The following is a 27,804-nucleotide window of genomic DNA, read 5'->3' on the forward strand; positions in this document are numbered from 1 at the left end:
GGTGTAAGGCAAAATAACCTTGGAGGAACTTTGGAAAACAAGTGTTGGAAATGAAATGGGAACAAACAGTTATTGTAATGAAGGAAATGGTATTACCCGACGTTGAACACATCCAGAAGTTGGCTCAATTAAAAAGTACACAGTACAATATCTACTGTAGTTCCCCAACCCCCTCCAACAGTGAAGATGCACTAACATACAGAATGTTTCACTTTTAGAATGGGAATTATGCACTGTAGCACATAAATTGCTAAATATCTATTAAAAAGTAACTGGTCTCAGCTTGCCAGGTAAAGAAGTAATATTGTGGGAATAGCCCTACAGGTGTTAATATTGGGAATGTGCTGCTGCGCTCTGCTGTTCTTACCTCAGGGCCGCAAATTCAGCTCAATTAGTTTGGTGAGTACTCCGAGATGACAGACCGTGTGACATTTAAAATGTAAAATTTCTTTGCTAAGGCACATTTGGGCCCTTTCATGAGGAGTGCACTCATGCTACACAAAGAGACTTAAAATGACAAGTTTTTTTTGTTTGCCACTTTTCTCATTAGGTTCCAACTCTAGGCTCTCAAGAAGGTGCTTTTGAGAATGTCCGGATGAATTACAGCGGGGATCAGGGCCAAACCATCCGTCAGCTAATCAGTGCTCATGTTCTCCGTCGTGTGGCAATGTGTGTGCTGTCTTCCCCTCATGGGCGTCGGCAACATTTGGCGGTCAGCCACGAGAAGGGCAAGGTCAGGCTTGTGAAGGAACATATTTCTTTAATATGCTGCAAATGTTGTGATCTGGAAGGAGGGTTACAGTGTAGAACTATTGAAGATTAAACTCTAGCATAATGTCTCTTTCAGATTACAGTACTACAGCTGTCTGCATTGTTAAAGCAAGCAGACTCCAGTAAAAGGAAACTGACCCTGACTCGCCTGGCATCTGCACCAGTCCCCTTTACAGTGCTGAGCTTGACTGGGAACCCCTGCAAAGAAGATTATTTGGCCGTCTGTGGACTGAAGGTAAAACCTACACTTGTTCATACTTTGGGTGAGAGTGTGAGGATCAGCAAAATGCTTTTAGCAGTGGTGGTATTTAGTTTCCATCAGGGTGAATGCAAGAGAGCATTGCATTTTAGAATTAGTACAATATATTAATTTCACAGACTAATAAAGTTTACTCAACTTATGTTGTTTTTTCCCCTACTTCCTTTGTGCCTACTCAGGGCACCTTAAATAGTTTTTAAGTTTTAACTTGATCACATTGATAAGAGGTTCTTTATTGGTTGATGCTGCAATATTATAGGACTCTGACTACCACCCTCTGGTTAAAACACTATCTCCATTGCTTGTTTACTTTCTCCATCTAGTCCTAGCCTGTGAGAGTTTTCTAATGATATCCGCTCCTGCAAACTTCTTAACTGAACCTTTGAGTCAGACATGAGACTGCAATGTATTTTGTGTGCCATTCATTGTAACCTGTACTCGAGTGCCCTTCGGAGTCCAGAATGACCTCATGTAATGCCACTTGAAGTGATGTGTTCAGTATGCACATGGAGCTCAGCCACCAGCAACATCCATTGCTGTTTTCGTTGCCTCATCAGATGCATTGGAGAATTCCTGACCAGTCTTTCAACATGTGCTGCTTTTTCCATTGTCTCCCATTGAAATATTTTGGTTTAACTCCTGTTTCACTTGTTGATGCTCTGTATCGGTCTCTGGCCCCTATCTCTGTGCCTAAAATAATCCAAGGGCTAGTTAGGTAAAGATGACAAAGCATATGCTGGCCTTCATGAATAGTCAGTCTTGTTCACCCTCAAGAATGTTCTACTCCAAATAATTCCACGGGTAGTTTTCCACTATGACACCTAAAAAAAGAAGGAAGACTGTGAGCCCCAGCAGGTGCTTCCAACAATGGAAAGAAGAGACGGAGATCGAAGGGGAGAAAAATCTCTTTATCCAAGCCTTCACCATTGCGGTCACTTATGAAGTTCCTGATGGTATGAAGGTAACTTCCTCCTCACCACAAGTGGTTCAGACCTTAAAGGAAACCATGTTTCACCCACTTTAGTCATCACAGCTTTACTTCATGGACAGCGGAGCTAAGCCTGTGGCTAATATTTTGACTTCACAGAAAACTACAAGTAGAAATGAGGGTCCTAGGGGAATTGGTTAATATTTATAGACCTGCTTGTACCTTGTCCCCCAACTGAACAATATACAAATACACGAAAGATACCAAGGGTCTTTTATATGTTATAGGGCTCAGTGCCAAATTGTGGTGCTCAAGCTCTAAGATGCCAAATGGTCATCAGGATTACAAGGGAGAGACAGATAAGTGATCTGCAGATAGTGGTCTACAGAAAGAAAGAAAGAAACCCATCAGCCCACCAGTTGGCGGAACTTCATCATCTGGGTTTTGCAGAGAATCACAGTATCCGCTAGATTTAACCTCAGTGCATTAATTGAGGTTTGCTAGAACCGGATTGTGAAAAAGAGAGCTGTCAAACAGACGATGAGTGTTGTAAAAGGCTGAAAAGGGTAAGTTGCAGTGCTCAAAAATGTGTAAACAAAATTTATTGTGAATTAAAAATGCCTGTTTTGATGTCTAAGGAGAATTTTATTGAATGCGACCATCAAGACGGCATGATTAAAAGCAGAGTGGATATAGTATGACAATATTACTATACATCAAAGATATTAATTGGTCGACATGTTTCAGCCCATCCGGGCTTTCATCAGGACCTATGATATACACTACTGCAACACTTACCACAACTTGTGATAAAAGTACAATGTGAAGACCTACCAGTAGTGTGGTCTATTGTTCCAAAGCCTCTCCTATGTAACGGAAACACAAAAAGAATATAAACAAGACAAAACAGTTATCAAAAAAATTGTTATCAAACTTTTTTTTTGACAATTCCATTTGATGTATTGTTCTTGAAGTGTTCACATGCAATACATTTCAATCGGAAAACGTTTTTCACTCACCCAACATTGCAGGGAGGACAAGCCTCACCTCACCTGGCACTCGCTCAGGAAAAAGGAGGCCACGCACTGAGTAGAAAAAGATAAATGTGTCTACGCCAGTTTGTAACATGGAGAAATGTGTCCATTAAGTACCTCTAAATAACAAAATGGGCACAGTAGAAAATTCTGCTTTACAAAGAGTGTTCCACTAAGCAGATTTATTATGCAGCTACATGGTCCTCTGTATATTCTTCTGCCGAACACCTCTGTGCGATTTCTAGTCACCAGGGATATTCCCAGTTTGGTAGAGCTGTTCCTCAGTCTGTATAAGTTTAGGAGGCATTGGGCCATTAACGCCCATCTTATTGACTACGATAGGATGGATTCACCTTTGGGAGCGTGTATCCACTAATAAAATAAGCTACTTACCTTCAGTAAAATTTCTAATAGGTAGTGAAGCTTCTGAAGATTGCTGAAGGCCCAGCCATTCCCCCCCGTGTTCCTGATTCATTGTTTTGTGTGTGTGACTTAATTTTTAATTTTTGGATCTTTTGTTTGAGAACCTTCAGTGGGGGCTCTGACAGAACTGATGTCGCTTGCACTTGAGCACCATTTATTAATTGAATGTATTGTGTCAGGTGTTGGGGCACAATGTTGGTCTTGACTCTTATGGGTGCCACCTAATTTCTGTGATAGACTTAAAATTAAGTTGGATCCTCTTTGATGACTGGTAGAAAGGAACATATCAGGACTCTGTGGGAGCTCTACAATCCATTTGAAGGTTTTCCAGCTCTACATCTTTCTAATGCTTGAGTTATTCCCTGTTGTCAGGCTGAGAACCCTGGTAGTTTAAATTAAAAGTAAATGTTGTTACCATGGCCATAGGCATGAGAACAGTATTTGTTTTGGAGCACATCCACCTTATTCTTTGCACATAAACTTGAACCAATCAAGTTAGAGCACAAATCACTCTCATTGACCCTCGGGCAGCCATAGCTTAACTTTTCAAGCACATGAAATCAATCAATCAACATTTGTAAAGCGCGCTACTCACCCATGAGGGTCTCAAGGCGCTGAGGGAAGGGGCAGCAGCTACAGGTCGAATAGCCAGGTCTTGAGAAGTCTTCTCAAGGTCAGGAGGTCCTGGGTCTGACGCAGGTGGATGGGGAGAGATTTCCATGCTTTGGCGGCCAGGTGGGAGAATGATCTTCCGCCGGTTGTCGTTCGGCGGATGCGTGGTACGGTGGCGAGTGCAAGGACATTTGTTCAGTGAGGTATATTGTTCCGGTGTTGTGGATTGCTTTGTGGGCGTGGGTGAGGAGCTCGAAGGTGATCCTCTTATTGACTGGGAGCCAGTGCTGGTCTCTCAGGTGGGTGGTGATATGCCTGCGGCGTGGGAGTCCAAGGATGAGGCATGCGGAGGCAATTTGTATGCGTTTGAGTCTCTTCTGGAGTGTGGTCGTCGTTCCTGCTTAGAGGGCGTTGCCGTAGTCCAGCCTGCTGCTGACAAGAGCTTGGGTGACTGTTCTTCTGTTTTCGGTGGGGATCTATCTGTAGATCTTGCAGAACATGTGGAGGGTGTTGAAGCAGGTGGAGGAGACTGTGTTGATTTGCTGGGTCATGGAGAGCGTTGAATCCAGGATGACTCCCAGGTTGCGTGCATGGTTGGTGGGTGTCGGGGCGGCACCCAGCGTGGACGGCCACCAAAGTTGTTCCTGCGGCACATCATTACTATTTAAGCTTTTGGGTGGGAACAAGAAATAGCATATGTCTTTGGATCTGGAATCGGCCCCTTCCCGCCACTGTCTGACTCTAGAAAGCGTGCCTACATGTAACCCGGTCTTGCTCCTGATCTCAGTTGTAGCGGATTTCCAATCTCACTCCGGCACACTCTTAATTTCTGTGTCTGTCTGTAATGTTGCAGCAAGTACAGGCCTTCAAAAAGGCTGTTCATTTCCAGCGCTTGATTAGCTTCTTCTGGCGTGCCTTCGGGCGCCAAGAATCCGCAGAGGCTTCCAGCTGGGCTACTGCCTGCTGTCTGTGCCCTTTGAACCTGCAGGACGCTGGCTTTTTATGTAGTGTACCAAAATGAGGTAGACTATGCAGAAAGTCGAGATGACCCTTATTGGCTGATAGGGCTTAAATAACTAATCCCAAATGCTCTCTTTTCTGGTAGTGCGGGCGAGCAGCTTGGAGTTATCAGAGGATAGTGCTACACATTTGTTGTACACATTGTCAATAAATCAGGCACATACTGAAGAAGAAACTCAGGACCATTTTAGAAAGCTAATATATATTTTTATCATTTTACACACACAGGCATTTAGTAATCGGGTAAGTACTCTTAGGACGTTATCAAGTTTTACAATGAAAACAGTAGAAAGTGACTGACTGATTTGAAGCATGCACATTGAACGCGGTAATGTTATCCAATGGTAGATGCATTCACTGCATAGGATCACTTACAATCAATGTACAGGACTGTTCTTATGGACTTAAGGTAAGTTTGAGCCAGGGTCCAAGAAATAAGCAGCAGCTTAGTTTTAACTGCATGGTTTTTCCAAGTGCAGAAATGCTGGTCGCAATAGTAACCTTGAACGCTATTGTTAAATTCAACGGAAAATGGTACCTGTAGAAAGAGGCTGCAAGGTGGGACTGGGGAACCAGTCCAACAGAACCCAAAAGGGGGCTTATTTCTTGAGGACCTTAGGGTCACTTTCAGTGGACTTTGACTGTGGAGTTTGGGTGCATAGGTGTTTTGTCTGGTGGTGTTGCGCCGTCAGAGGCTCTCACTCTGTCGGAGACCTGGTGTAGAGCGGGGAACCAGGCAGCAGGGCCACTTGGTGCTGGCCTCATGGATCCTGGCGAGCCTCAATGGTAGGTCGGGGTCAGATACATGGTGTCCGAAATGGACACGCTACAAGCCATGGTTGCGGCAACTTCGCTGGTACCCAGGGTATTGGTGCAGGACAGCTCCTGGGGGTCCTGTCATCTCCAACCCCGGTGGGGAGATAGATCTGCCCTCCTTAAGGGGGTGCTGTTGTCTCGGTGGGCCCAAGTGTCGACCGAACGCTGGACCTTGCAGCTGCAGTCGGTACCTGCTGGTGCAGGAAAGTGGCTCCTCCATTCCAAGGGAGATCTTTACCGGTTGTTGAGGTGCTGGATGGTCCTCAGAGGGTTTGGGAAGGGTGTCCAGCTCTTTGTGAAGTCTGCCCCGGCGGTTGGTAAAGTACAATCTGCCTGCCATGGTTTGGCGCCAATCTTGCGTGCAGGTCCTCTGTTTTCGCCCTGTCTGATGTGCTTCATCTTTCTCAGTTTCCAGTAGTCGCAGTACTGACTGGATCTGTTTTCCTGGTGTCAGGGGGCCACCTGAATACTCAACTTAGGGGTGTTAAAGGGAGTGTAGCGTAGTAGCCAATGGGCCACTTACCCCTGGGGTCACTACACCATAGATATAACCACTGTAGGAAGCTGGCTCAGTATATAGTGTCCACCTAAGCTGAGGCACTATGTACTGCGTCCAGGAAACCTTTAGTGATAGTGTTTAGGGCCTAGAAAATCAGAGCTCTTAAGGGGTATCAGTGGAGAGCAGCGAAGGCTTAATCAGCAGGGTGTTCAGCTAGTGCATGTACCACTATAGTCATTCAGCAAGCTTTTCACCCAAGAAAGTACCACACCATGTGAGTATAAAAATACTTTCTATTTATTAGCACACCCTAGACACTAACTTGGTATATCTCCTATCCGGAGATATCAACTACACACAAGAAATACTTCAGAAATAGGTACGTAGCATAGAAAACAAGCATTAGAAATGCAATCGGGCTCGGATTTATTTGAGTTTGAGCTAATGGCATTGTAAATGCCAATGTATTTACTATGTGTTATGGAGTGTGTTCATGTGGTGTGTACTGCCAGTGATCTCCTTGTGAGTGTGAGAATATTGCACCGTTACTGCCTGTGATGTCCTTCTTGTGACTGAGAAGCTTGCACCTCTGCTGCCTGTGGTTTCCTTGTGAGTGTAAGAAGCTTGCACTGCTGCTGCCTGTGATGTCGTTCTTGTGAGTGGGAGAAGATTGCACCTCAGCTGCCTGTGGTCTCCTTGTGAGTGTAAGAAGCTTGCACAGCTGCTGCCTGTGATGTCCTACTCACTACTCTACTCACTACTCTACTCACTACTCTACTCACTACTCTACTCACTACTCTGCACTCACTACTCACTACTCTGCTACTACTCACTACTCTGCTCACTACTCACTACTCTGCTCACTACTCACTACTCTCTACTCACTACTCACTACTCTACTCACTACTTTCTACTCACTACTCTACTCACTACTCTACTCACTTCTCTACTCACTACTCTGCACTCATTACTCTACTCACTACTCTACTCACTACTCTACTCACTACTCTACTCACTATTCACTACTCACTACTCTACTCACTACTCTGCACTCACTACTCTGCACTCACTACTCACTACTCTGCACTCACTACTCTACTCACTACTCTACTCACTACTCTACTCACTATTCACTACTCTACTCACTATTCACTACTCTACTCACTATTCACTACTCTACTCACTACTCTGCACTCACTACTCTACTCACTACTCACTACTCTCCACTCTACTCACTACTCACTACTCTACTCACTACTCTACTCACTACTCTACTCACTACTCTACTCACTACTTTCTACTCACTACTCTACTCACTACTCACTACTCTACTCACTACTCACTACTCTACTCACTACTCACTACTCACTACTCTACTCACTACTCACTACTCTACTCACTACTCTACTCACTACTCTACTCACTGCTCTACTCACTACTCTACTCACTACTCTACTCACTACTCTACTCACTACTCTACTCACTACTCACTACTCTCCACTCACTACTCTCCACTCTACTCACTACTCTACTCACTACTCTACTCACTACTCTACTCACTACTCTACTCACTACTCTACTCACTACTCTACTCACTACTTTCTACTCACTACTCTACTCACTACTCACTACTCTACTCACTACTCACTACTCACTACTCTACTCACTACTCACTACTCACTTCTCTACTCACTTCTCTACTCACTACTCTGCACTCACTACTCTACTCACTACTCTACTCACTACTCTACTCACTATTCACTACTCACTACTCTACTCACTACTCTACTCACTACTCTACTCACTACTCTGCACTCACTACTCTACTCACTACTCTACTCACTACTCTACTCACTACTCTACTCACTATTCACTACTCTACTCACTATTCACTACTCTACTCACTATTCACTACTCTACTCACTATTCACTACTCTACTCACTACTCTGCACTCACTACTCACTACTCTGCTCACTACTCTACTCACTACTCTACTCACTACTCTACTCACTACTCTACTCACTACTCTACTCACTACTCTGCTCACTACTCTGCTCACTACTCTACTCACTACTCACTACTCTGCTCACTACTCACTACTCTCCACTCTACTCACTACTCTACTTTCTACTCACTACTCTACTCACTTCTCTACTCACTACTCTGCACTCACTACTCACTAATCTGCACTCACTACTCTACTCACTACTCTACTCACTACTCTACTCACTACTCTACTCACTACTCTACTCACTACTCTACTCACTACTCTACTCCCTACTCTACTCACTACTCTGCTCCCTACTCTACTCACTACTCTACTCACTACTCTACTCACTACTCTACTCACTACTCTACTCACTACTCTGCATTCACTACTCACTAATCTCTACTCACTACTCTACTCCCTATTCACTATTCACTACTCTACTCCCTACTCTACTCCCTACTCTACTCACTACTCAGCACTCACTACTCTGCACTCACTACTCTACTCACTACTCACTACTCTACTCACTACTCTGCACTCACTACCCTACTCACTATTCACTACTCTACTCACTACTCTGCACTCACTACTCACTACTCTGCTCACTACTCTACTCCCTACTCTACTCCCTACTCTACTCCCTACTCTACTCCCTACTCTACTCACTACTCTACTCACTACTCTACTCACTACTCACTACTCACTACTCTACTCACTACTCACTACTCTACTCACTACTCTGCACTCACTACTCTACTCACTATTCACTACTCTACTCACTACTCTGCTCACTACTCTGCTCACTACTCTGCTCACTACTCTGCTCACTACTCTGCTCACTACTCTACTCACTACTCTACTCACTACTCTACTCACTACTCTACTCACTACTTACTACTCTACTCACTACTCTGCACTCACTACTTACTACTCTATTCACTACTCTGCACTCACTACTCACTACTCTACTCACTACTCTGCTCACTACTCAATACTCTCCACTCTACTCACTACTCACTACACTACTCACTACTTTCTACTCACTACTCTACTCACTACTCACTTCTCTACTCACTACTCTGCACTCACTACTCACTAATCTGCACTCACTACTCTACTCACTACTCTACTCACTACTCTACTCACTACTCTACTCACTACTCTACTCACTACTCTGCCCTCACTACTCTGCCCTCAGCACTCTGCCCTCAGCACTCTGCCCTCAGCACTCTGCCCTCAGCACTCTGCCCTCACTACTCTTAATGACAATGACATTTTTGAATTGTTATTATTAATTTTATTAGCACAATGCTGTAATTGTGATAATGAATGAAATGATGATTGGATAAAAATAGCGTTAGAGATATTTCAATGCTAATATTCATAAATGTGCTTTCCCACATTCAATGCACTCACTACTCACTACTCTGCTCACTACTCTACTCACTACTCTACTCACTACTCTACTCACTACTCTACTCACTACCCTACTCACTACTCACTACCCTACTCACTACTCTGCACTCACTACTCACTACTCTGCTCACTACTCAATACTCTCCACTCTACTCACTACTCACTACTCTACTCACTTCTCTACTCACTACTCTGCACTCACTACTCACTAATCTGCACTCACTAATCTGCACTCACTAATCTGCACTCACTACTCTACTCACTACTCTACTCACTACTCTACTCACTACTCTGCCCTCACTACTCTGCCCTCAGCACTCTGCCCTCAGCACTCTGCCCTCAGCACTCTGCCCTCAGCACTCTGCCCTCAGCACTCTGCCCTCACTACTCTGCCCTCACTACTCTGCCCTCAGCACTCTGCCCTCAGCACTCTGCCCTCACTACTCTTAATGACAATGACATTTTTGAATTGTTGTTATTAATTTCATTAGCACAATGCTGTAATTGTGATAATGAATGAAATGATGATTGGATAAAAATAGCGTTAGAGATATTTCAATGCTAATATTCATAAATGTGCTTTCCCACATTCAATACCGTTCTGAGCAGGGGGCATAACGCCCAATACATAAAGAAGAGGTTGGTAGAGGACTTTAGAAATGCCATACAACAAGGTGCAGAGATCCACATCACCGTGGTTACGATCCCAATAGCAGGGGGATATGGCACATACCCCAGTACAGAGGACCAGATATCACTGCCAATTCGAGTAATTTGGGAAGATCCCGGCACTTCCATTGAAAGGGAGCAATTTTCTTAGTATTTTTTTTGCCATAGACATGGTGCAAGGATGCAGGCTCTCAGGTCAAATAAAAGGAATGGAATTGAAACTCAGAATATGCTATAGGAAGGGATAGAGTTTAGTGACTCGACTCCTCTTCCGCTGCTGTGTGGATTTAGCACCGACTTTCTGTGCTTGCGTATATTTCTTTTTCTTATCTTGATTAGAAGCACATCACTTGTGCTGGGGCTGCCACACTGAAACACCATTTATTGTTGACAGTTCAAACTTTATTTGATTTAATTGTAAAACTGTGAAGCTGGTACTGTACGACTCTATTTTGGGTAACTAACCTTAGTTGCGTTCTCTTTTGTTCAGTAAGATGCTATCAGGTTAGAGAAATAAAGGAACATACTAAAAATACCTAAAAATGTGTAAATCAATGCATTGATAAGCCAGTGGGATATGGCCGCTCCTCCTTTTGTTCTGACTCTGACTTGAATTTCGACCCTTTATCCTGATTTTTTGGTCCTGAAGTTTTACTTTCTGTAAATAATGTGTTACAGTCCCGTCTTGAATTTACCTCCATGCGAGGTGGTCATCCTACATCTGGCCCCTAGCTCGGTATCTTGCAAGCTGTTTAGCGTGTCTGCGTGCTCCTCAGTGTGTGCTCGGTAGTGTGATAAATCTGTGTATCGTCGTCTCGAGACTAACACTGTACGAGGAGAATACAATCTGAGATTAGAACCACGTGACGGCATGGCGCAGGCGCCCTAGTGTACCATATTTTTTTGTGCTTTAGTTCGTGCTTTGTTTACTGCAGACTTCTTCCGGTTCTTCGCGAGTCCCGCTGTCTTCTTTCCATTATCTCCGCCGTGAACGCGGCACCCTGACAGCTCCTAATTAAAATGAATGGACTGCCGTGTGCGAAAGCTAAATGTTAAACGCGCGCATGATACATGCAATGCAATGGTGAACGCGCTCGCACCATCTGGATTGCATTACACGGGCACTCTGACAGCTCCTAATTAAGATTAATCACTCTGCGTGCTCGTTCGCGCACAGAATATGCCATGAAACTAACATCAATGACGGACGAAAACTAAATATAGGCTATCACGTCAAGGCTACTAAATAGACAGCACAGCGAAGACGAATCACTAGGCAGATGCCATAAAACACTAAGGAATGTGTCTGGCCAGAGCCCTAGAGATACCTTTTTTTTTCTTTAACATTAGGAGCTCGAAGCTCTGCCCACTTCGTGATGCGTAGGCCGAGCCCTAAAAATTATAGAGCCCAACTGGAGGGGCCAGACTATATACATAAATAGTGGAATATGATGTATGTACCAAAACGAGACTAGTATCGAAGGATGTAGGACACCAGGGGAAACACAGAACCACCCAAGGTGAGTAGCCAAGTAGCCCTGGTGCAGGGTGGTTACACTGGGTCAAATGTCCATAGGATAATACAGGGTAAGTCGTGGTTGGATTTTTGAAGTTCTAGCACCCTTCCCAAAGGCCCCTGAAGGAACCACTTGGATCAAAGAAGGTTGGAGAGTCACCCCACACCTGGATACTTCAGGAACCTGGATACCTACATCAGGGAGCCCTGGTGCACAGGGATGAAGCGGTGTCTGAACTGCCTATAGACGCTAATGAAGGTTCATGGAAGTTCAGCAGCTACAGAGTCTCGTGGACCAGGCCGTGGAATCCAGATGAGAAGAACCTGAAAGTCCAGAGTCCAAACCACCCGGAGGTAACCAAAAGGCAGAGGAGCACAATACTGGTCCTGGTTGGAGGTTCTTGTTGTAGCACAGTAAGGTTGAAGCAGCTGTGCAGACACAGAAGCTGTCCCACTGTGTAAATATTCCAGGCAAACCCGAACTGGTTTACTGAGGCACAAGTGATAACCCAAATGCTCTCTTTTGTGGTAATGTAGGCGAGCAGTTCGGCTTATCAGATGGTAGTGCTAAACATTTATTGCATACACAAAGGCAATAAGTGAGACACACTAAAAGAAATCAGTCACCAATTTATAAAAATAATACTTTTTTATATGAATTTAGATAGCAAGATCATTGTGATTTGGTAAGTACTTTTCGATATATGAATTTTTATATTTTTCAAAAGTTGACAATTTCTGGAGTGGTTATGTTATCCAATGGGAGAACAACATGCATTACATTCAGGCACTTTTCAGCGACTTATGGTACCTTTCTCATGGACTTAAGGGGAGTATGGAGCTAGGTCCATGGCAACACCAACAGATCACCTCGCACGGCACTGGGGTGGACGGGTGCAAATGTGTATTTCAGCATTGGGAACCCCGTTAACTACAACTACTGTCTAGTCAAAAAGAGGCTGCAAGCTCGGACTGGGGAGGGGGAGGGCAGTCTGGGTGAACCCACAGGTAGGGGCTCAGTCATTGAGATGCTTGTGCACGTAGGGACACCGTCGGTCCACTTCTCAGGCTGTAGGACTCTGGTGCAGTGGTGTATTTAGCAGTTGAGATGGCCTGCACAAAGTGGCTGCAGGTGGTAACAAAGTCCTGTCTTGGCAAACCCAAAAGTGGGTTCAGCCTTGAACGTCTCCAGACATAGTTGCCACTGTCACGTCCCTTGGGCTCGGGCTGTGGAGTGCGGGTGCAGAGGTGCTTAGAACTGTCGGGTGGTGGCGGTCTGAGCCTCATTCTTTGTCTTTGTTCTACAGAAAAGGGGCAAACAGGACAGCTGCACCACTCTCGGTATGGGTTTCACTGTCCCTGAAGGTCCCTCAACATAAAGGTCAGTGTTCCTCGATGTTGGTGTGTGGTCTGGACAGAACAAGCCTTGGTTGTTGCAAGAGGTTTGGTACCCCAGGTATTGGTGTGTGGCTCCTGCCGGTCCTGGTGTCCCCACACTTGGAGGTAAGACGGGTCTGACCTGTGGGAGCACGGTGTCCTCTTTCTCAGCAGCTGCAGTGTCGTAGTGCCGGTAAGCGGTGTAGGAGAGTGGGGTCTGCAATCCTATGGTCACCCCAGATTTTTGCTTTTTGCTTCACTGGTTTACGACTTTCCCTGGCTGTGGGCCTGCTAATCAGACCCACAGCCTAGCTGTTCTCTCTCTAAATGGACAACCATGTACTTTAGGTGCATTTACCAATTGGTACTGGGCCACCTTATCAGTCCCTGTACCCAGGGCATAGGTGTACCCAGGGCCTACAAGGGGCTGAAGCATGTATTATGCCACCCCTGGCAGGCCATCTAAATCTGACACAACTGGCTGCATGACAGCTGGGGCAAGGAGGTGTAAACACCCTTTGCTGTAGATATAGTATACCTATATCTAACCCTAAAATGGACACATATATTCCTATCAGTCACTCCTATGGAAGGCCATATCAATCCTGAAAGCAGAGTGCTTGGAATTATGTGAGATGGTGCTCTGGCATGAGCTGAGCCCGTTTGCAGCTTGCGGAACCAAGTCCTAATAGCTGTTCCATGATAACGCTATACCATATACTCTTAAGTGCATTATCAACCTTGCGGTTAAATGCTAACTCTGGTATAACATTATCAAAACATGTCGAGTAAGGTGTCATACGACTTGGAATACTACCCCCTCGCCAATTCTGGCGACGGGGGTAGCATTCCACCCTTCTAGAGGGACACGACATGTATGTAACTGTGAACCCCGGTTAAAGTTAACTCGAGCCTCAGCATCACAAAATGGATGCTGCCACCACAGACACAAGTCTGACCTCCTGCTGCTGGGAGTCCTTCCAGCTAGGATGGCTTGGACAAAGGGTTTCCTGCCTTGGGCGGTGCTAGCACCACCCCAGACAGGATTTTGTGTATTGAGGTAGGGAGGCCTGAAAGGAATGAGACATTCCTGGGGCACACAAGGTGCCCTGTGCATACACCGGTTCAAGCCAGTTGCTGGGGCATCCCTGCCCCAGCTGTGGCGGGAAACCGGACAAAGGATAGGGGGTGTAACCACCCCCCTTCCTGGTCCTACCCAGGGGAGGGACCTAGTCAGTAGTGCAGCCCCCTTTAGGAGAATAAAGGTAGGAGCTGGTCCCATTCAAAATTAGATTATCCTGAACTATTCAACAAGAAGAAACTCTGGCCTTCGACGTTCTGCTCCACAGAAGACTGAAGAATCTCCCTTGTGGACAAGGAGTGTCCACCCTGCAACTGCAGGCACCATCAAGCGTCCAGCGGCTTCACTTTGTCGTCTTCCCTCGAGGATCCAGACTTCAGAGCTCGACGAGACCCGGATTCCCAGACCTCTCCGACGTCAACCTACATCTACAGCAAAGCTGAGACCCGTGGGTGCGACGAGACACGTGGGACCGGCCATCTTGAACGAACCTGCACTTCGCTTCCAGCACGACTCCCGAGATAAACTCGACCAAGTGCTTTGGGGACTGAGAAGCCCCAGCCCCGAGCAGCCCCTGCACCGAAGATCAGCCCTCCAGCATCCACGAGATCTGCGTGGGGCCCTTCTGCTTTGTTGCTGCTCGACGCGTTGATGGTCACTTGCCGGCTGGCTAGTGGCCTCCTAGACGACGAACCTTTGAATCTTTGCTGCTGGTCTGGTTGCTCCAGACTGGCCCTTGCTCCCTTCTAAAAGAGGGGCACCCCGGACTCTCCTAGTCCGCACCAGACGCTTTCTTCACTCACCGCGTGGGTTGCCTTTGCCAAGTCCTGTTGAGTCCAATCCCGGATCCGACACCGCCGACAACGAGAGCCTGCGTGGGACAGCTCGTGCCTCCATCCTGGTAGTCGAAGACACCTCCTGGTCCACGTGGCTGCAGAGTCAAGCGTCCACTCTTCACCTGATCGCGACGACGACATCTGGTTCCTTCCTGGTTCCACTCCAGTCACTGGCTAGTGACTGTGAACATTGTCCCCTCTGCTTTCAGGTCTTCTTCTTCAACAATCCACCCTTGGATTGCACCGGACATCTTCCTCCTGGTCGCCTGCAGCATCTTTTCTTTCAGGCTCCATTGACTTCAACGCGAGAACCCGATGCACTTTGACACCTATGCACCCGCGGCCCGTGGGTGAGGTAACAAGAGCATTTTGGTGCTCAAGGGTAGTTTAACTGTCCTAGTGTCCAGTTCCACAGTCGTTTTAGTCCTACCTAGTCAGGATTGTCCGTACTCACCTTTTTCTTGAACTGTACTGTCCATAGACGTTGTTACGCATCTCGCGTGTGAGTTCACACTCTGCACACGCGTTCCGTGGGCCTCCTATTACTTACCTGAAGGTAGTATAGCGTGGTCCCATCGATCCTACAGCCTCTGGACAGCTCCATTCCTTTTATCGACTTTCACATTCCACTTACTTAGTATATGGTTTGTCGTGCCCCTAGGGCACCATTGTAATTTTGTGCAACTTGTAGTATTTTTCGTAAGAGATTGTCATGTGCTTAGCTCTCTGACCTCATAAAGAGTTCAGAGGTGTTGTTGTTAATAAATATACTGTTTATTTTCATAACAACCTGTGTGGTGTCCTTTCACTTGGTATTCAAGGGGTTATATTGTGGTATAACAGCTGGCTTCACATGCCGAAAGAGTTTAGCCTAAGACTGCTTTGTCCATGCTACCATTAGGATAGCTGGTCTATAAGGTTGACTTACAACCAATCACCATAAGGGTTGTTTGGACTGATACAAGGTGATCACTAGAACTAGTGAGCATCATATATCAGGCCAACTTCTCACAAGCGGCAGGGCGGTGAACCAGACCTTGTTACTTTGGTGCCTGTGGCTGCAGGAGAGTAGCTCCCCAAACTTTACACAATCTTTTTTGTGGGGAATCGGACAGTAACAGTTATGATGAAGGGGACGACTTTGTTGTTTACCTCTCACATATGTATTACAGTTTGTCATAGAGGGTTGGAAAATATCTGGAACAAACAAGTAGTCATCTGCTCTAAGTCATTGATCCTACAACCATTGGACCCTCAGTTGATGCTGTTCTTCTTTGCCTTATTGTTTGCTCCTCTCGTAGCCCCCTAGGTACATGTTGATTGTATTACTCGCCTCGCCTCTGACCCCTTTGTCTTGTAATCATGTGATAATTCTTGTTTGTTATTCCTACTTGATGTCGATATTGCATTTATTACCTTTCTTCCATCCTTTTGTAAAGTGCTTTGATATCCTTCTGGAACTTGTTTGCACTATATAAAACTTTATAAATAAATAAATATAATGTCGAAAACTAGTTTGAGGAACTTCAAAATGCCAGTGGTCTGGATTCTTCCCTAGATACTTGCCTTACTCCTCCCCCTGGTCCTGCCTCAGAGGAAACCCCTCTGCAGGTATTATGTGAAGAGTGACAGATGCTCTAGACATTGAGCTCCCCACTGTGGAGTTGAAGACTAATGTGATAAGTGAGGTGCTTTAACCATGGTAGTTATCTACAAAGCCACTGTTAGCATTTTCAATGAACCTCTTACATGCGCCCTTTTAGACGTGGTTGAAACCATGCTCCAGTCTTAATCAGCATCCAAAACCAGATAGTTCAGTGGTCCAGGCGTCCACCAGCAAAGTAAACCCCATCACTTTTCCTTCCTCTACATATGATTGTGAATTGAATCAAAACAAATAGAGACATTTAGAAAATAGATGTTCGAGGCATATGAGCTGCAGATTTTACACTTAGCATTAGATCGCCACCTGGTGTTGGGCTCGGATGATTGCATGTTGTTGTCGTCTTGGAAGAAGTCTTTTGTAGTCACGAGATAGGTGACTCCTCCCTTGGAGGATAGTGTGCATGGGCATCGGCTCCATCCTTAGATTGTTTTTTTCCGCCACTGGGTTCGGAAGAACTTTTTCCGCTGCGGCTACAGATCTAATTTTCAAGTACTTCGAAGCGCAAAAACTTATCAAAACTTTACCTAACTACCTTCGATATCGAATAACATCGTTTCGACTTCATCAGCTTGATTCCGGTCGTTTACACGAAATGCAGATATCAGCTCCGGAAGCAGGGATATATTAGACGAGGAGGTTCTGCTTGTTCCAGAAGAAGATTCCGATGATCTCGAAATCGTATCCGAGGCAGACTACTCCAACGACTCCATACCATCGGGTCAGCGCGTAAGTACTACTGCCCATGCACCACATACAGCACCCAAACCGAAGGCAAAGGTCAACGCTCCACCTCCTGGCCCAGTCGCGACCGAAAAGACACTTCTAAAGCCCCGCCATCGAGCCCGACTCCGAAGAAAATACATAGGCCTTCCAACAGCTCCTTACCAAGCAAGCCGCACGTGCCGATGCACCACCAGCTCCATCGGCACCGAAACCGAAAGAAGTCTCGGCCCGCAACCGTCGACTTCTAAAGATAAAGGTACGAAGCCAGCGTCTGACGCCGATGAGACCAGCTTCCACTCCGAAGCCATTGTCTTCGGTACCGAAACCTACAAGGCCTGATTCCGATGTGCCCAAGCCCTCGAAACAGCCTACGACACCGAAAACAACACCGTCGGTGCCCAAAACTACGCCAAAGGACACTGTAACACCTCCTAAGGCGTAAGACAAACAGAAACCTCGTTCGGAGCCAAAAAAAATCGGCCCCGACAAAGGTTCCACAAGAAAAACTTTTCCATCCTGATCCTCTGCAAAAGATCTACATTGACCCAAAAACAGGTGCTGTATCGACTACACCACACAAGAAGAGGAAGGCAGATACAACACCTACACCTGTAGTACCTGCCAATAAGAAGGACTCTGCCACATCTCCTATGCATCCTTCTTCTTCTATACTTCCTCCTCCTTCATCTCCTGTTCCTCTTAACAATTGACAACAGATTTCTCCTCCAATTTCGCCTTTTCTGTCTCCACACTCACCTCAAAATGATGAGTATAATTCATGTAGAGGGATAGACCCAGATGAGCCTTTCCCATACCCTACAGATGATACAGACTGGGACCCACAGGATGCACCAGATATTCCTGACCCACAGTTATACCCATCAAAACCTTCTCCCCCAGAAGATAACATTAGGTTCGAGGCATATGGGCTGCAGATGGTACATTTATGAATAGATCAACATCTGGTGTTGGGCTCGGATGATTGCACTTTGTTTTTCTTCTGGAGAAGTCTTTTTCGTCATAGATGACTCCTCCTCTCGGTGTTAGTGCGCATGGGCATCGACTCCATCCTTAGATTGTTTTTTTTCCGCCATCGGGTTCGGATGAGGATCGAAGCGCTCCGGACCGACTTCAACAAAGAAGGTTATAACCGGCGCGTATTCCTTTCCAAATCGACGGTATTGTTATCAAACGCGACTTCCCTCCATACCGACGCGGTTCGAAGGACGACGACTACGAGAAACTCGACGTAGTCCAGCCCGGGGTCCATGGAAAGGACTCCATTCAAAAAATGTCCAACGTGTGGTGCTAAGTTCCCACACAAGGACCTACACGAGGTGTGCAACCTCTGCTTGTCCCCTGAACACGAATCCAGGGACTGTGAGGCCTGTGCAGCGTTCTCTTCAAAATCGACGATTAGAAACCGTCGAGCCCGAAGACACGAGGTATCGAGAATGCAGTCACAAGCAATCCCGGAGCTGTTTGAGGACCAGCACCCAGAAGAGGAGGAAGAAGAGGCCGACGAGGCGGGGTCTGAAGTGGACGAGTCCGACGTCGAGGAAATCGACGTCCAACAAACCGTGAGTGACGACGTCCCTTTACCAAAGAACAGACCCCGCACGGTGTCGACCCCGCCCTCGAGCCCGGTCAGACAACCGAAAAAAGATTCCAACGCCCCGCCTTCGAGCCCGGCAACGAAACAGAAACCGAAACACTCGGTCTCCCATCATGGTGGTTCCGGTTCCGATAAACGGACCACATCGACACCGAAGCTCCAAGTCAAGGAAAGCTCGAAGTCGAAGCAGTCCATGTCGACACCGAAGCACGTTTCGGCGTCGAAAACACCCTCGACACCGGGGACATCTTCGATACCGAAGAAATCGGATCCGAATAAAATCTCGGTACCGAAAATACAAATGGACATTCAAAAGAAAAAACACCTTTCGGACCCGAAAACTGCGGTACCGACACAGGAACACGGGACTGATCCTAAACAAAAGACTCTGTTTATTGACCCAAAGACTGGCAAGGTAGTCACAGAACTACCTAAAAAGAGGAAGAATGAACATTCGGACGACAAGACTCATCCGAAGAAGAGAACAATGGGGACGAATACAACTCCTCCCTCTTCTCCCAAACCTAGACACACACCATCTTCTCCTCTTCCTCACAATAGGCCAAATATTCCTCCCACACGACCATCTACACCTACAACAGATGTAGAGAGTGACATAGGGGAGGGGGAACACCCTGGGGATGATGAAGACACAATCCCAGAGGAGGCAGACCCATGGGAAGAGTATAATGTAGGGTCAGATAATGATAACGACCCTGAATTGTATCCCTCAAAACCTTCACCTCCTGATGACAATACTGGTTTTGCACAACTCATTAATAGAGCAGCAACATATCATAAGGTAGAACTACATGCAGAACCTCAAATAGAGGACATCTTATTAGAAACACTACCTACTGCACAAAGAACATCAGGAACACTACCAATGCTTAAGGGCCTTCTCAGTCATACATCAGAGATATTCAAAGACCCAGTGAGGGCTAGGGTATTGAACCCAAGAATCGATAAAAAATATAGGGCAGCTCCAAAAGACCCAATATACATTAAAGGGCAAATTCCTCTAGACTCATTAGTGGTCACAAACGCTCGTAAGAGAGCAAACTCTTTATCTACAGGAGAAGCTCCACCTCCTGACAAAGAGTCTAAACTAATAGATGCCTCTGGCAAGAGAGTGGCATCTCAGGCGGCAAACAGCTGGCGCATAGCTAATACGCAAGCACTACTTGCAAGGTACGACAGAGCGCATTATGATGAGTTAGAAAAACTCATCACACATCTCCCTAAAGAACATCAAGAGAGGGCAGATCAACTCATACAAGAAGGGAAGTTAATTACTAACACTTCAATAAAGTGCGCCCTAGACGCGGCAGACACTGCAGCAAGGTCTACAAACACAAGCATCATGTTAAGGAGACATGCATGGCTCAGAGTATCAGGGTTCAAACAAGAAGTACAAACATCGTTACTGAACCAACCTTTTGATGGGAAAACACTTTTCGGCACAGGGACAGATGAGGCCCTAGAAAAGATGAAGAAGGATACCGAAACGGCTAAATCAATGGGAGCATTGCAACAGCCGACACAAAGAGGTTCCTTTCGTAGATCCACCTATAGAGGAGGATCCAAAAATACAGGTACAAGCCAGCAGCAAACCTCTTTTACACCTACATCACCCAGAGGTAATTCTAGAGGTGGATACAGGGGTAACAACAACAAGGGTAGAGGTCGCGGAAACAACAACAACCGCAACTCTCCAACCCCAAAACAGTGACTTCATACAGCTCCCCCCAGACCATATAACACCGGTCGGGGGACGCCTATCACAGTTCCTACCTGTCTGGGAAAACATCACATCAGACAGGTGGGTGAGACAAATTATCCAACATGGTTATTGCCTAGAACTCACAGCTACCCCACCAAACATCCCCCCCAAACAGCGTCCAATGAAACAAGATCACCTGACACTGTTAAAACAAGAAGTACTATCCCTGCTAGAAAAGCATGCCATAGAGAAAGTTCCACAGCACCAACAAGGAACAGGAGTATACTCCCTATACTTCCTAATTCCCAAAAAGGACGGGTCTCTAAGGCCAATAGTGGACCTAAGACCTCTCAACGCATACATAAATTCGGAACATTTCCACATGGTCACGCTCCAACAAGTACTGCCTTTACTGAAGAAAGGGGACTTTCTTTCTACACTGGATCTAAAAGACGCTTACTTTCATATCCCGATTCACAAAGCCCACAGAAAATACCTCAGGTTTGTGGTAGAAGGACAACATTATCAGTTCAAAGTCCTTCCGTTTGGTGTCACAACGGCACCAAGGGTGTTCACAAAATGCCTGGCAGTGGTGGCAGCTCACCTAAGAAGACAACAAATTCATGTCTTCCCATACTTGGACGACTGGCTAATAAAGGCCAGGTCACAAGAGGAATGTCTTCAAAACACACAAAAGACAATTCAGCTACTACACCAGCTAGGGTTCACGGTGAACTACACAAAGTCACACCTACAACCAAACAAGTTTCAACAATATCTGGGGGCTACTATAGACACAGAAAAAGCCAAAGTGTACCCCAACCCAGTCAGGATCCAAACAATGCTTACAGTCATTCAAAGATTTCAGCCACAACACTCACTACCAGCAAGAGTGTTCATGCAGCTATTAGGGATGATGTCATCCTGCATACTGCTAATACCATATGCCAAACTACCAATGCGTCCGCTACAAGAATGCTTAGCGACACAGTGGAATCAGGCTCAAGGGCAGATTACAGATCTGGTGTTGGTAGACGACCGCACACACCGCTCTCTGAAGTGGTGGAACATAACCAACATTGCCAAGGGGCGGTCGTTCCTAGAACCAATTCCACAGGTGACAATAACAGCGGACGCATCGCTCACCGGATGGGGAGCACATATGGACAAATACACAGTACAAGGAAGGTGGAGTGTGCAGGAAAGAAGACTGCACATCAATCATCTAGAACTACTAGCAGTGTTTCTAGCATTGAAAGCCTTCCAAATACATGTTACCAACAAAGCAGTCCTGATCAGAACAGACAACATGACAGCAATGTATTATATTCAAAAACAGGGGGGGACGCACTCTCTCCAACTATCCAGACTAGCACAGGAAATTTGGAGATGGGCCATTCCTCAAAACGTCTATCTGTTAGCCGAACACCTACCAGGAGTCCAAAACCAGATAGCAGACATCTTAAGCAGACAGTCGGAACAAATACACGAATGGGAACTGCACCACCAAATACTGCAGCCATTCTTCCAAAGATGGGGACAACCAGAGATAGACCTCTTTGCCACTCATCAGAACGCAAAATGCCAAAGCTTCGCGTCCAGGTATCCACATCACCTGTCGCAGGGCAATGCGTTATGGATAAATTGGTCCAACAAATTTGCATACACTTTTCCCCCTCTCCCACTAATCCCATTAGTGGTCAGGAAGCTGCAACAACATTCAATGACCATGATACTAGTAGCACCCACGTGGGCAAGACAGCCGTGGTTCACCACGCTCCTGCAACTCTCACAAGTGCCACATCAAAAGCTACGAATTCTACCCATGCACCTTACACAGAACCATGGAGAAATAATGCACCCAGACCCAACTCAATTGAACTTAGCGATCTGGCTCCTGAAATCCTAGAATTTGGGTACTTAGATCTACCCCCAAATTGCATGGAGATAATTAAACAAGCGAGACGTCCAACCACCAGAGCATGCTATGCAGCTAAGTGGAAGAGGTTTGCTATACACTGTACTAATAACAATATCAACCCTCTGGACGTGTCAACAAAAGAGATTATTTGCTACTTATTACACTTACAGCAATGTAATCTAGCGTACACATCTATCAGAGTACATCTAGCAGCTATAGCAGCGTACCTACAAAACAGGCAACACATATCACTGTTCAGAGTACCAGCGATAAAAGCATTCATGGAAGGCCTTAAAAGAGTCATTCCACCAAGATTACTACCTTCCCCAGTCTGGAACCTCAACGTAGTACTCACCAGACTAATGGGGCCACCCTTCGAACCTATGCATAGGTGCGAAATACAATTCCTTACATGGAAGGTGGCTTTCCTTATAGCCATTACCTCACTCAGGAGAGTAAGTGAATTACAGGCATTGACAATACAAGAACCATTCCTACAGTTACACCAGAATAAAGTGGTTCTTAGAACAAACCCAAAGTTCTTGCCTAAAGTAATTTCAGCATTCCACATCAATCAGCCAGTGGAATTACCAGTTTTCTTTCCAAAGCCACAGACGGTGGCAGAAAGGGCTCTACATACACTAGATGTCAAAAGAGCCATTTTGTACTACATAGAAAGAACACAAAACTTCAGGAAAACTAAACAACTATTTTTAGCATTTTCCCCAACACATAAGGGCAATCCTATCTCTAAAGCAGGCATCGCTAGATGGATTGTAAGATGTATACAAATATGTTACATTAAAGCAAAGAGAACATTAACTGTTCCTCCTAGAGCTCATTCTACACGAAAACTAGGAGCATCTATGGCATTCTTAGGGAACATTCCCCTAGATGACATATGTAGAGCAGCAACTTGGTCTACACCACATACATTCACAAAGCACTACTGTGTTGATGTACAGGCTGCACAACAAGCCAGAGTGGGCCAGGCTGTATTAAAAACTCTATTTCAAACAGTTGCGACAGACACTGGTGACCACCGCTAGGGAGGTAACTGCTTTACAATCTATTCATAAATGTACCATCTGCAGCCCATATGCCTCGAACGGAATATGCTACTTACCAGTATGCATCTGTTCTTGGCATAGAGGGCTGCAGAGTGGTACATGCCCTCCCTGCCTCCCCGGAAACCTGTGTCTGTCCCAACATTATCTTATTTAGATACACTTACATGGGCATATCTTTATGTAATATACTACACTACTCCATCTAACCCTACTATGGAAAAACAATCTAAGGATGGAGTCGATGCCCATGCGCACTAACACCGAGAGGAGGAGTCATCTATGACGAAAAAGACTTCTCCAGAAGAAAAACAAAGTGCAATCATCCGAGCCCAACACCAGATGGCGATCTATTCATAAATGTACCACTCTGCAGCCCTCTATGCCAAGAACAGATGCATACTGGTAAGTAGCATATTCCTTCCTCTGCTCCCCCAACAGCATTCCACTCCTTTAGGGGGCAGATTAACACAGTTCCTACCTGTCTGGAATTCAATCACAGCAGACAAGTGGGTAAGACAAATTATCCAGCATGGCTACTGCCTGGAACTTACAGCAACCCCTCCACACATACCACCCAGACAGCATCCAATGTCTGCAGAACACCTTACTCTGCTCAAACAAAAAGTCCTGTCACTTCTTCAAAAGGACGCAATAGAAAAAGTTTCTTTCCAACACCAAGGAACAGGGGTTTATACGCTGTATTTTCTAATACCCAAGAAGAACGGGACCCTACGGCCAATTCTAGACCTCAGGCCCCTCAATTACTACATACAGTCAGATCATTTCCATACGATCACTTTGCAACAAGTGCTCCCACTGCTGCAACAAGGCGATTTCCTTACAACACTAGACCTAAAGGACGGCTACTTTCACATTCCTATGCATCCTGCCCCAGGAAGTATCTAAGGTTTGTCCTGGAAGGACAACATTATCAGTTCAAAGTCCTTCGATTCGGGGTTACAACAGCACCAAGAGTATTCACAAAGTGCCTAGCAGTAGTAGCAGCACATCACTAATACAACAAATACATGTCTTTCCTTACCTAGACGATTGGCTCATAAAAGCCAAGTCATTCAATCAGTGTGTTCACCACACACACCAGACAATTCAAACATTGCACAATTTGGGGTTCACAATCAACTACACCAATTTGCACCTGCAACCCTCTCATATACATCAGTATCTAGGGGCTACAATAAACACGTCTACAGCTCTAGCTTATCCCAGTCCAGCAAGGATACAGAGTATTCAAGCCTTAGTCACAGTCTTCCAACAACAACAATCTCTGCAAGCCAGAGTGTTCATGAGACTAATAGGAGTGATGACATCTTGCATCTTCATAGTACCATATGCAAGATTGCAGATGCGCCCATTACAGGAATGTCTTGCACAACAGTGAAATCAGGCTCAAGGGCAACTAACAGACCTGGTGTTGATAGACAGCCGCACACATCGCTCTCTGCAGTGGTGGAACCCCGAAAACCTGACAAAAGGACGGCCGTTCCTCGAACGTATTCCACAAATAGTACTCACAGCAGACGCATCTCTCACAGGATGGGGAGTCCATCTCTTACATCATACAACTCAAGGATAATGGACCACTCAACAAAGACTGCTCCATATCAACCACGTAGAGCTGCTAGCAATATTCTTAGCACTAAAAACTTTCCAAGTTCAAGTACAAGCCAAAGCTGTCTTAATCCGGACGTACAAGATGACAGCTATGTATTATATACAAAAACAGGGGGGGGACACACTCTTTACAACTGTCCCAGCTCGCACAGAACATTTGGAGATGGGCCATTCTACGAAACATATATCTGTTAGCAGAGCACCTTCAAGGAGTTTACAATCAGATAGCAGATCTGTTGAGTCGGCAGACACCACAAATTCACGATTGGGAACTACATCAGCAAGTTCTTCAACCATTCTTTCACAAGTGGGGTCATCTAGACATAGATCTGTTCGCCACACACAAAAACGCAAAATGCCCAACCTTCGCCGCCATGTTCCCACACCAGCTGTCCAAGGGCAATGCGATATGGATGAATTGGTCAGGCAGATTTGCGTACACTTTTCCACCACTACCACTAATACCATTAGTAGTACGCAAGCTCAGACAACAGTCTCTCAAATTAATCCTGGTGGCTCCCACATGGGCACGCCAACCATGGTTCACCACACTGCTAGAACTCTCTCTAGTTCCACATCAAAAGTTACGCCTGACACTATCCCTGCTAACGCAGAACCATGGAGAAATCGGACATCCAGACCCAAATCCACTGAATCTGGCGATCTGGCTCCTGAAATCCTAGAGTTTGGTTATCTTAACCTACCTCCAGACTGTATGAATATCATTAAAGAGGCCAGGAGACCTACTACCAGAGCTTGTTATGCTGCTAAATGGAAGAGATTTGCCATTTATTGCAACAATAATCAAATTGATCCCAAGGATGCTTCCATCCAGAATATCATTTGCTACCTTTTACATTTACAAAGATGTAATTTGGCATATTCATCCGCACCCTGCACTTTGCAGCAATTGCAGCATATTTACAGAACAGACAACATTTGTCTCTTTTTAGAGTACCTGCTATTACGGCATTTATGGAAGGATTAAAAAGAATAATTCCTCCTAGGTTACCACCTTCTGCAGTGTGGAACCTAAACATTGTTATTACAAAACTCATGGGACCACCTTTTGAGTCTCTCCACAAATGTGAACTGCAATTTCTCACATGGAAAACAGCTTTTCTTATTGCCATTACCTCTCTTAGAAGAGTAAGTGAGATACAAGCTTTTACAATACAAGAACCATTTTTACAACTACATCGTAACAAAGTGGTTCTAAGAACTAATCCTAAATTCCTACCAAAAGTCATTACTCCTTTCCATTTAAACCAATCTGTAGAGTTACCTATGTTTTTTCAAAACCCTGATTCTGTAGCAGAAAGAGCTTTACACACCCTTGATGTTAAGAGCTCTTCTCTACTATATAGATTGAACTAAATCTTTTCACAAGACAAAACAATTGTTTGTATCTTTCTCTCCACCTCATAAGGGCAACCCCATCTCTAAAGGTGGAATTGCAAGGTGTATTGTAAAATGTATACAAATATGCTACCAAAAAGCAAAACGTACATTAACAGTTCCTCCTAGAGCACATTCCACACGCACACTAGGAGCCTCTATGGCTTTCTTAGGGAACATTCCCCTAGAAGACATATGCAAGGCAGCAACATGGTCTACAACACACTCCTTCACCAAACACTACTGTGTTGATGTGCAAGCCAAGCAGCAAGCTGCAGTAGGCAAAGCTGTCCTTAAAACTCTTTCAAACTACTGCAACAGAATCAGGTGACCACCGCTAGGGGAGACACTGCTGCACAATTGATGCTAAGTGTACAATCTGCAGCTCATATGCCTCGAACGGAAAATGCTACTTACCAGTATGCATCTGTTCTTGGCATATAGAGCTGCAGATTCGGACACGCCCTCCCACCTCCCCGGCAACTGTATCTGTTCCAGTATTATCCTACTTAGATGCATACGCATGGACATCTCTTTTCTTTACTTCTACTAACTCCATCATTTCCCATCATGGCGAAAAACAATCTAAGGATGGAGCCGATGCCCATGCCCACTATTGTCCAAGGTAGGAGTCACCTATCTCGTGACTACAAAAGGCTTCTTCCAAGACAACAACATGCAATCATCCGAACCCAACACCAGGTGTCGATCTAATGCTAAGTGTACGAATCTGCAGCTCTATATGCCAAGAACAGATGCATACTGGTAAGTAGCATTTTCCTTTCTTCCCCACGAGCCTTGCCTTGAG

At 45.5% G+C, this 27,804-nt stretch overlaps 1 protein-coding gene across 11 annotated transcripts in view; it reads left to right on the forward strand.

Annotated features, from left to right (window-relative positions):
• Window positions 1-27,804, forward strand: part of UBR4 (ubiquitin protein ligase E3 component n-recognin 4) — a 2,329,353-nt gene that overhangs the window by 1,073,902 nt on the left and 1,227,647 nt on the right. For all 11 annotated transcript variants that reach the window (XM_078642504.1, XM_078642505.1, XM_078642507.1 and 8 more), the window contains exons 40-41: window positions 551-733; window positions 848-1,006. In XM_078642504.1, coding sequence (XP_078498630.1) covers window positions 551-733; window positions 848-1,006 — 342 coding nt within the window. The remainder of the gene's footprint in view (window positions 1-550; window positions 734-847; window positions 1,007-27,804) is intronic.

This window comes from Lissotriton helveticus, chromosome 5_1 (genome assembly GCF_964261635.1).
Source record: "Lissotriton helveticus chromosome 5_1, aLisHel1.1, whole genome shotgun sequence".
NCBI lineage: Eukaryota > Metazoa > Chordata > Amphibia > Caudata > Salamandridae > Lissotriton > Lissotriton helveticus.